This window comes from Acanthisitta chloris, unplaced genomic scaffold, assembly GCF_000695815.1.
Source record: "Acanthisitta chloris isolate BGI_N310 unplaced genomic scaffold, ASM69581v1 scaffold7359, whole genome shotgun sequence".
In the NCBI taxonomy this organism is placed as follows: domain Eukaryota; kingdom Metazoa; phylum Chordata; class Aves; order Passeriformes; family Acanthisittidae; genus Acanthisitta; species Acanthisitta chloris.
Window position 1 is genome coordinate 1 of NW_008689719.1, and position 11576 is coordinate 11576.

Sequence of the window (11576 nt, forward strand, 5' to 3'; positions counted from 1 at the left end):
ACTCCAGTATTGTAGCGCCACCTGGTGCCTTTGGCTCAAGAATATTGAAAAATAGTGTTTACGAAACATAATTGTAAAACTTATTTATTATTTAAAATTTTAAATTTCTTTACACTTATTTAACAATTATGATTTTTATACTAGATAATTAATATAATATATTAATTCTTACATATTGGTTGGAACATTTTTCTCATTTTTGCATTATCATTAATAACATGTCAGCACCTGTAAAACATCTTCATCCCTTGGGAAACTGTTGTATTTTTTATGCTACTTTTAGGATTTGCACATAAAAATGTATGTTTCTCTAACAAGGATAATACAGGAGGAAATGAGGAAAATAATTTCACTAGTATTTTGGATAGAAAAGTTGGTATTATAACAACTGTTTGCAATATCAGCAATGGGGATTTTAGTGTTTGGTTTTGGGGCAGTTTTGTTTTGGTTTTTTTTTCATGTCTGTCTTTGTCAACAAAGAAAGTTGATTTTGTGTTGGTTTGGTTTTTTTTTTTAATTGTGGAATGCTAGCAACTCAACCTTTCCACTTATATTGCAACTTAAGCCATTCCTTATCTCACTGATATATCTGTAGTAGTAATGAACTGCTTTGATGTTTAGGCAGCCAATTGTCAGTGAAGCCATAAGTGAACATGGACAGACAGTGGAAAAAAATTGTATGCATTTATTGGTTCTGCTCTTTAGGTGAACAGTTTTCTTCCAATATATCTGTCCAGCAGATGACTCAGATCAGAAAAGCTAGTCCAAAGTCATGAATAGGGAGCTAAAGAGAGTTACAAAAAAATTGAAAAGGCTCCCTCCTTTTTCACTGTTACCCATTGAGTTCTAATAATTTAAAGACTTTGTGAGTTGAAAGTGCTGTAAAATTCTGTCCATAAAGTACGAAGGTTCTATTCAGGCTGTTCTTGAAGAACATCAGCAAATTTGTTGAGGGTGCACTCTACATCATCAATGAAGATATTAAAAAACATGGGTCCCAAGACAGACCCCTGAGGGACACCACTTGTCAGTGAAGTCCATTGGGACTCTGAGTTGTTGACCATCACCCTCTGATTGTGATGGTCCAACCACTTCTTATCCATCTTACAGTCCACCCATTGAATCCATCTCTCTCCAATTTAGAGAGAAGGTTGTGGGGGACTATGTCAGAGGTTTTACAGAAGTCCAGATAAATGACATCTGTAACCCTTCTCTTGTCCACTGATGTAATCACATGAACACATCTTTTTAAAGCTATTACTTGTTGTAAAGTAACATATTGGTGGTGATTGTTTTAACTATGCTTTTTACCACAACAAAAAAAGCAGCAAAAAAAAAATTGCTTCTATATCTATTTGGTGTAACTTCTAAAACTTGTAGTATTTTACTACTTTGTGTTTAATCATGCAAGTGATTTAGTGTATTTTCTTCAAAATCTTTTAAAAGTAATTATACAGTCCAGTGAGCACAGAAAAGAATAAAAAAACCAGGGAGATGAATTTTAAATCACACTCTGTGTTGATGAGCTACTATCTGTAATTCATGGGTTATTATTAAATTTAATTCTGATGAGAAGCTTGAGCTGAAATAGAATAGTACTGTAAAGTTTCAAATGAATACCTGTAGCAGTGAAATGCCGTTTGTCAGTACTAAACTATAGTGAAGTAATCCACATTTCACCTTTGAGCATCAGTCTGACTCAAGTGTTAGCCATTTAAACAAAATAATGAAAAAATCAAACCCAAACTAGAGCCATAAATGTGCTGGCACAGAGAGTTTAAAGTTTTCAATTTCTTGTTTAAACATGAGTTGATAAATATATTTATACAGGTCACTACAGAACAGTAGATACAATCTATGCACCTTAATATTTGAGTTAACCACTCTCAGTATGTAGCAAACTATTCTCTGAATGTGATCTCTCTCTCTCTACTTGTAATCTAATTTCCTTGCTTTTGACAGAATCTAAGAACTATTTGCATTTTCATTAATTTCACCATGACTGGACATGCTGAACAGGTTATTCCATTTTCTTTGTATGCAGAAACTGTTGTAAAGTATTCTATTTTCCTTTTTATGCAACACATACCCATAATAGGAATAACAATTAAAAACTAATCTCAGATGGATTGCTATTGTAAATTGTAATGTACTTGTGTTCCAGTTTCTATTATCTGTGTGGCATAAAGAGTGGTTATTTTTTACCTCCCGTCATAAAAGAACCAAAATTAAAATATTACAAGAACATTATGGTTTCTGAAGCATGAGACAATGTTGTTGACCAGACCTGTCTGTTCGAATAAAATATTTCTCATTACAATTTGTGAATATATCTAGCACTTCACAAAGAAGGCTGTAGTTCAGCAAAAGTCCAGCAGAATCTAATACCCATTTCAGCTCTGTGACTTCCCTGTTTTGCCTAACTGTCTCCTCTTTGATCCAGTGCTTCAGGTGTTCCAGGCCCAAAACAACCAATCAGAGAGATCATAGAAGATGAAGTTTCGATTTTCTTCCATGAAGGATATCAATTTGTGCCGACAGTAATTTTCCTGAGAGTGAAGCAATTTTTTTTATTTCATATAAAAAATGTTCTGCAAAATTAATTTACTTTCTACAGAAACAGAATAACAATTTATCAAGTCTGTATTATGTGAAGGACCTATCAAATTTGGGAAAAAAATCCCAACTGATAGTTCCTCATAACAATATTATTGTGCTTTCTACTTTTCAACAGGTGGGAAATGTTGTTCAATTTCAGTGTAAAAAAGGACACCTCCTCCATGGTTCAACAACACGAACTTGCCTTCCTGACCTTACCTGGAGTGGAATACAGCCAGAATGTATACGTAAGTAATGAAAGGTTTTTGGTCTATCTATTTTTTTTCAGTCTAGACTATTCAGTTGCAGTAGTATCGTTATAAAGGTAATTTAATCTATATGGTTTTCATTAAGTGAAAGTTAATAGAAATTTGCATTACTAGCTTAGAGCAGCAAGAAATATGATTTTCTGAGTGAATCCTTTTCTACAATAGACTCCAGAGGTTAAAACAAAAATGAAAGAGAAAGAAAATAGACAGCTCTTCACCCATAGTCAGTTTCTACCTAAGAGGGTGCAACCCGTCCAATGCAGAGAGGAGGTGGTGAGAACAGGGTATATTGGAAAGCCCTATTCTGCAGTATGTAGGCAAGCATATTATTAAAATCAGTTCTAGTAAAGGGTTTGAGCTGTTTCCCAACTGATGAATCATGGTATTTTAAGAGAGAGGGAAAAAAAGATTTGTAGTTGGAAATTTTTGAATCTGAAATAAAGAGAATCATCTTCCTTGAGTATAGAAAGTAGCACTTAATTTCATAGATCTTTTACACTTTGGTAGTGAAAATTTATTGAAAATATAACTTAGTGGTTAATCTTTCTAGTTCAGCTAGTCAGCTGTATTTTTGTAGAAATAGTCACCTTATAAGGTTTGACATTATAGAATCACTTCAGTGAATGGAGAGCATATCCACAGAAGAAAACAACATTACTATTATTTTAGTTGTTGCTAGCGTTAATCTTAAGCAAACAGCAAGTCAGTAGCTCAGTGTGTTGAAAGGTGAATTCAGCTCTTGGAGTTATGCTGTCTTTGAGATAACACATAACTCACAGATTCTGGTGGTCTTTAAATATTTAATGGACTTTACATAAGATTAGAAATGGTAATCAATTTTTCTGCCTGATATTTAAAACTTACCTTCAATTTCTCCTTGACCTTTCATAGTGTTATCCAACTGACCCATTTTTTTACTGTTATTCCATGGTATTCAGATATCATAAGGCATGTAAGTCACAAGCCATGATAGCTTTTAAGTCTAGTGTGGTGTGTGCTGTTTCTGTTCTCATATGTATGCAATTATTTTTGTTCATGCAAGTGAATTTAAGTTGGTTCCTGGTAGCCTGAAACTGAAATATCCATGTTTAAGAGTCTATTTACAGGCTCAGGAAGGTACTTTAAAGACTATATAGTGATTTTTAATGTTATATTCATTAATTTTTTAACTTTGTTTTTTAACTATCAGAACAGGAACAGTTTATTTTTTCAGAAATATTTACACCATTTTGACTGAAGGATATTTTATCTTTTTTTGCAGCTCACAGCTGTAAACAGCCAGAGACACCAAGTCATGCTAATGTTGCAGGAATGGATCTTCCCTCACTTGGTTATACATTGATTTACACTTGTCAGCCAGGCTTCTTCCTGGCAGGAGGATCAGAGCACAGAGCCTGCAGATCTGATGGCACATGGACTGGGAAAGTTCCAGTTTGTGAAGGTAATCTCTTCTATTTCCCATTGCATCTGTCATCTATCATATTTCAGTAATTTTCTTTACTTACAGTCTAGTAAGTTAAGGCAGAATGGCAAGGAGTACTAGGAGGGAGGACATGTAAGAGGATAAGTCTAATCGTTTGCCAGTTTGTTATAATGGGACATATGCTTTCTTCTGCTTTCATTTGCATGTACAGGAGTGTCAATTCTAGATATAATTCTGGAGGCCAAATAAATGAGTAACATGTGCTTTTAGACTTCTGTCTGAGTTAGGTGTGGACTACATTTTCATAAACTCAGTGGAGTAAGAATCTCAATGTTTTTGTACACACCTACTAAACTCAGATCAGGATAATATTATTTACATAAGTTTTGTCACCTACAAGACAGGTATCACAGTCACAATACTACTATTATATAGTTGCAATCATGGAAATACGGTGGGATGAGTCACATAACTAGAGTGCAGCAATGGATGACTATAAACTCTTCAGAAAGGATGGGCAAGGAACAAGAGGCAGTGGGGTACCGCTGTATGTTAGGAAGTGTTTTGATGGCCTAGGGTTCGATGATCATGATGATGGGTAAGGTGTTGATGGGTAAGAAGCAGAAGAAAAGCCAACAAGGCAGATGTCATGGTGGGAATCTGTTACAAACCACCAGACCTGGGTGAAGAGGCGAACTCACAAAATCACTTTCAATCTTTTACCGGCCATCCTAGCTAACTTGGGAGGTCCCAGTTGACTGGAAGTTAGCAAATGTGATGTTCATAAGCATAAAAGTCTGGAAGGAGGATCCAGGAAACTACAGGCCTGTCAATCTGGCCTTGATGCTAGGGAAGGTTATGGTATGATCATCCTGAGTGCAGGCCAGCAAGTTGATTGGCCCAGTCAGAATGGTTTCATGAGAGGCAGGTCCTGCTGGACTAACCAAATCTCCTTGGTGGTCACTCAGTACCTGGTACTGGTGAGGCCACACCTTGAATAGTGTATGCAGTTTTGGGCTTCTCACTGCAAGAAAGATATTAAGGCACTAGACTGTGTCCAGTGAAGAGCAACAAAGTTGGTAAAGGGCCTGGAGAACAAGTGTTATGAAGAAAGGTTGAAGGAGCTGGGGATCTTTAGCCTGGAGAAAAGGAGGTTCAGGGGAGACCTTATTGCTTAATACAACCACCTGGAAAGGGATTATAGCAAGGTGGGTGTTGGTCTCTCCTCCAATGTAACAAGCGATAAGATGCCTAAAGTTGCACTAGTGGAGATTTAGGTTGGATACTAGGAAAATATTCTTCAGGGAAGGCCTATCAAGCATTAGAACAGGCTGCTGAGGGAAGTGGTGGAGTCACCATCCCTGGAGGTATTAAAAAGGTATGTAGATGGGGCACTTAGAGACATAGTGTAATGGTGGACTTGGTAGTGTTATGTTAATGATTGGACTTGATGATCTTTGAGGTCTTTTCCAACCTAAATTATTCTATGATTCTATACTAATATTTGAGAAGGATGCCTAAAGTCCAAGAAGGTATCTGAATCTTGTGTGAAATTAATCCATAGAGTTCAGTATTCTTTTATACTTTTATATAAGGAACTGTATGCTACTTGAAAACAAAAATGTATCTCCTTTGTCCTTGATGTTCCAACCTTTTGTTTCTAATTTTTAATGCCTGCTTTGTCATGGCAGAATATGAAAAACATCATAGCCAAGTCATGGTGAGAAAAGTGGTTTTCATGTGAGATAAGAAACATTCTCAAGTGTAGGAACTGTTTGGAATTCTATTTCCTAAATAATTAAAGGACTTTACAGATTACTGTTACCTAATGTTTCAGATGTGGTTTTCCCCAGGGGTCTTACAAAGGCATTCAAAGGCTCTATAGCCAAACATTGCTACTTGGAAGGGAAATAGAAAATGAAAATTTTGTATTACTAAAAACCAGGTGTCCTGGCATTGTATGCCAGGCAAGTGCTGGTGGAAAATAGAGCAGAGCATTGGAAAAGTGTTAGAAAGCTAGCAGCCGGAAAGCTTATGACTTGTTCAGTACTTGGAAGATGTTATGGCAGGCCAAATGTGATTCATGGGTTGTATTTTGATCCAAGAATTTTCTGCTGATGATATGGAAAGAAGTAGCATTAGTTGTCCTATCTGATAGGAAGAAAAATTTTTGAGAATTTTTTTAAAGTATTAAGTAGTAAGTATGACTGTATCTACATTGTCGTATAATTTGCTTTCACAATGTCCTGAAAAAATCTTACAGAAATTAAAAATGTTAGGATCAGAGGTCTTTCTTCTTGATTTTTAGCAGTGGAAGAAGCTAAGAATAAGCAACATATTGCAAAGTAATGATCTAATTAGAGAAACTAAAATATCTCTTAAATAGTTTCAGTTTTGCCTATACAGAGAGGTGAAATCTCTCTCCTATGGAATGGAGAATAGCACCAAATCAGGTTGTTCACCTCTTATTTTGAGCTTCACAACAATAACTTGGAAATGGATGGAAAGGAACAAAACATCTGGAGCTGAGAGCTCTAAAAGTGTATGTAGGGGCATTAAACCAGGATTTGATCCTTTAAATACAAAATTGAAATCTTCAAAGTCCTACTCAGAAAATATCTGGACCTATGTTGAGATTTAACCCCAGCCAGCTGCCAAGAACCATGCAGCCACTCACTCACTCCCCCACCAATGGGACGGGGGAGAGAATCAGAAGGGTAAAAGCTAGAAAAACTCATGAGTAGAGATAAAGACAGTTTAATAAAGCAAAAGCTGCACACACAAGCAAAGTAAACCAAGGAATTCATTCACTGCTTCCCATGGGCAGGAGGTTTTCAGCCATCCATCTCCAACAGGGCACCGTCGCACGTAATGATTCCTTGGGAAGACAAACTCCAGATGCCTCCCTTTCTCCTTCTTCCTCCCATCTTATATACTGAGCATGATGTCATGTGGTATGGAATATCCCTTTGGTCAGTTTGGGTCACCTGTCCCAGCTGTGTCTCCTCCCAGTCTCCTATGCAGCCCCAACTTCCTTGCCCGTGTGGCAGTACGGAAAACAGCAAAGGTCTTGGCTCTGTGTAAGCTCTGCTCAGCAATAGTAAAAATATCTCTACATTATCAACTCTGTGTTCTGCAAAAATCCTAAGCATAGCTCCATACTAGCCACTATGAAGAAAGTTAACTCCAGCCCAAACCAGTACAGCGTAGAAACTTAAACTTTATAGATAACTATTTTTAGGTTTTTATTTGTATGGTAAAAAATTTGTATTTCAATTTTATTTGGTATTTTAAATTTCAGTTCTGATTTTGACTAGAAATTATTTCATCTTGACAAGGTTAATTAACTCATCATCTTTTGATGCTAAAGCCCAATTTGAAAATATGATCCAGATATTTCTAACTTGACCTTAAATTAGTATACCATAAGGAATCATGCCCTCCAGGTCAACCATGTACAGTGAAATTCAGCAAGTTTCTTTCAAAACTGACAGGAAATAGAGACAGTAGTAACAGTCCATGAGAACTTTAGGCTGAATTTCAACCCCTGCCCTTGGTTTTTTTCAGTTTTAACATATGTAGAGACAGACAGTTTTAACATCTATGCAGACAGAAAAGGCCTTTTGGGAAAGCCATAATTTATCCTCAAGAGAAATATTCTCAGACCTTGCTAAAGTTTCCTTTTTATGCAGAAAAATACTCCACTCATGGAGAAGGAAGTTTCTTACTTGTCTAATTTTTGAGAACATGGATCAGAGAGAAAAGGCCTGGGTTCAAAGCCAAGACCCAAAATACAAAATACATTGGAGCAAGGAATGGAGCCTAGTGCTGCATGAGCATATTGTCAATTATGAGACAGAATTATGTGTCTTCCTTATGTTCCAGTGAATCCCATTTAGTTTCTGCAAAATAAAGTAGCTTTATCTACAGGAAATTACACTGTCTTATTGCATTTCTGTTCATCATCATCATCAGTGGTGGGAGAGTTCCTGCTCTAAGCAGAGAAGAAATTAAATTCTTCAACTTCCAGTTCTCATAGCACCTGAGCAGTTGGAGATACTGTGGACAGCCTTTGTTTCCTTCTTTCTGTTGTTATTCTTTAAAGAAACAGTGACCTTCTCCTCCAATATTAAGAGATTGAGTCAATGGGTTTTCAGTCTTGAACACAAGATGTATCACTCAATACTGTTGAAGATAATTAAGTCCCAGAAAGCAACATAATTTAAAGCAGCCTAGTCATGTGTGTCTTCACCATTTGGTCTTACATTGCTTCCAGTCAAAGTTCTGTTCACAGTCCCTGATCTAAGTGACACAGCCAGCACTAGATGACATATTTAGAAGGCATCTCACATATTAGGTGTATAGTCCAAGAATGTTAATTTGGAAACATGGAAAGTGAAACCCTGCACTATTTTACTACTGCAAATGACTTGATCCAGGTGACTGACTTAGGAGGAAATGCGACAAGAAATCTGTGGGCAAGTGCTCTTGTGGTAATAAGGCTTGATACTGCCTGAAATCTCATTCATATTTGGGTTTGAAACATCACATCATATGCTTTGTAACAAATACAAATAAATTCCATTCTGGAAATTATTTTATTTGTTGCTGAGTAACATATTTGCTACTGATATGTCTTTATGCCATTCATTCTTTCTAACAGCTGGTTCCAAAATATTAGTGAAGGATCCCAGACCAGCTTTAGGAACACCAAGTCCTAAACTAAGTGGTAAGTACTCCAAGATATATCTAATACTAAACAATTTCTGTAGAAAAGACAACAAGGATCAGTTTACTGATATTGCACTGTGTCTTAGAATGAATAAAGGGTGTTATGTTGGGCACTAGATTAACAAGAAAAAGAATTAAATTATTCCCCAATGTTTAAACCCATCTAGATTGTATGGTACAATTTGTATCTATATACAATTTCTATTACATGATGAGAGTTTTATTGCTTTCACTGAAATCACTATGTTCTGTGTAATATCCTATGCAATTTACCTACTCAGAAACTATACTGCTCACCCAGAAGTTATTTAAAGATGTTTCACAGTTTTTTTCACAGTCTGACAGTTCTTCTCCGTATTGCTAATTTAAATTCTTTACCTAAATACTTAGCATTAGCCTTCAACTTCGCCTTAAAAAAAGCTAATTTTAGATGGGAGAAGGTAATCTCTCTAACTATGGCTAAAGTCTCCAGTTTTAACTGATTTGATGAATTAGAAGGTATTTGGTTGTCCAGATTAGAGAAACCTTTCTCTGTCCACTGAAGAGATTTTTTTTTAAGAGAGCAGTCTCCGTAACTAAAATTAGCCTTTGACTATAAACCTGTTGAATTTGTATCAACAGTGAATAAGATGTAAGCGTAGTTTCTTAGCATGTTGGGGGGGGGGCATTTTTAAAAAAATTATTACTATATTTTGCACATTACAACAAAACTGTGTTTTTCAATGATGTACTGCTGCATGGCAGTCATCATTTTTTCATTCCAAAAATTTTCATTCATTTTCTGTAATTCAATTAGCTGCAGATAGAGTACATAAAGATCAGTTTTTCCAAACTTAGGGAGATCAATTTTGGCCAGATCACAAATCAACATTATACAACCATTTGCACCATGCAATTTCCTTGCTTGCAGTTTGCAGGTCCAGTATCTAGATGTTTTGTCAAAAAAATATACATATAAACATATACATGCACAGATAAAAAACCTAACAAAGATCTGGGGAAGACAACCTTTCTTTATGATGCATAAAATAAATGGTAAAGGAAAACTGTTGGGTATTCCAGTGTGTCCCTATCTTGAATTTTGGAATATTCTGAGGGAAAGGCTCAAATATTCTCTTTGACATGAGGTGCCAATGCAAACACAAACCCAGAGCTGTAAGTTCAGTGTGAGTTACTCCAAATAATGTGACAGTGCTGATTTTAAATGATTTTTTGTTATAGGGCTAAGTTTGATACATTCCTTTGGAAAGTGTAGTAAACCCATCCTAAACCACCTTCAAATTAATTGTTTAAATGGTGTCCTGTGTTAAGGTTTTAAAGATTAGCATGCAACTGTTTTCACTGGATAGGTATCTTTTTGTTGTTTTGGTGGTTTTTTTTATTTGCCAGAATAACACTACTTAATTTAATCATTTTGCAGGTTGCTAATGATTAATATTAAATATAGAGGTATAACTAGAAGTTATTCCCCTGGACACTATGATCTGTTTTCAGTTTTAAATTAGAGAGTGTATTTTTTCCTTCTGATGAAGCTCATAGTATTTTTGAGCATTTGAAGAGAAGACAAAATAACTTATATCATTTTTTTATTAGAAAAAAGTGGCTAGGTAATAAAGAAAATGCTTATAATAATTTAGTGTCATTTAAACATGCTTCTGAAAATTCTGATATCTAAATTGATATTAATTTCTGAAAAATTAAATGCTAGTTGCATGTCTCCAGCTGACCCTGTGCTGGCATAGAACAGATTCTACAGTGAGAGGAGTATGATTTTGTGGTCAAAGCCGTTTGATTTTGTGGAGCTGGTTTTATTTTAGGACAGGTCCATATTTGAGGAAAGAAGCAAATGAAGGTATAGTTGTATTCACCAATTCAAATGTATTTCTTTCATAAATGTTCATGTCAAGTTTCTATGCTTTATATGTGAAAATTGCCTAGTAGACTTTAAAACAGAAAGAGTAAAAGAAAGAAAATGCTAATATTTAACATACTTTTTGTGGGATGTTTGACTTCATAAGTAGTAAATATTGCAATATGTAATGAAACATGTTTGTGTCTGTATAGTTCCTGATGATGTATTTGCCCAAAATTATATATGGAAGGGATCTTACAATTACAAAAGCAAGAAACAGCCCATGACTTTGACAGTAACCAGTTTCAATGCAACTTCAGGAAGAGTAAATGCAACCCTTACAAACAGCAATATGGAATTGCTGTTATCAGGTATGGGCTAAGAAAAACTAATTTCCTTTTTTTTTCTGCCTTATATTGGTTCCTTGTAACTTTATGCATAATGCTTAAACTACTAACATTTTCTGGAAACTTTCTTAGCATATCAAAGCAATTTTTATTCTATTTCAATTCCTTTTCAGAGGTAGGGGGTTTTCCACGTTTTCTTTCTTCCCCTTTTTTTTTATAATTTATCAGGTTTTTATTATATTTGGAGTTAATAGTCAACAAGGAGAGAAAGAAACATTAATTCTCATGCCTCTTGTTTAAATATTATAAATAAACTTCAAGTACTGTTCCTGGTTTTCTTAATTCTTAAATATAAA

At 35.3% G+C, this 11576-nt stretch overlaps 1 protein-coding gene across 1 annotated transcript in view; it reads left to right on the forward strand.

Annotated features, from left to right (window-relative positions):
• Positions 1-4128: 4128 nt before the first annotated feature.
• Positions 4129-11576, forward strand: part of LOC103808725 (CUB and sushi domain-containing protein 3-like) — a gene marked incomplete at its 5' end in the record, with an annotated part of 14981 nt that continues 7533 nt past the window's right edge. Inside the window, 3 exons of the mRNA XM_009081527.1 lie at positions 4129-4308; positions 8954-9019; positions 11086-11244. Of these exons, the coding sequence (XP_009079775.1) occupies positions 4129-4308; positions 8954-9019; positions 11086-11244 (405 nt within the window). The remainder of the gene's footprint in view (positions 4309-8953; positions 9020-11085; positions 11245-11576) is intronic.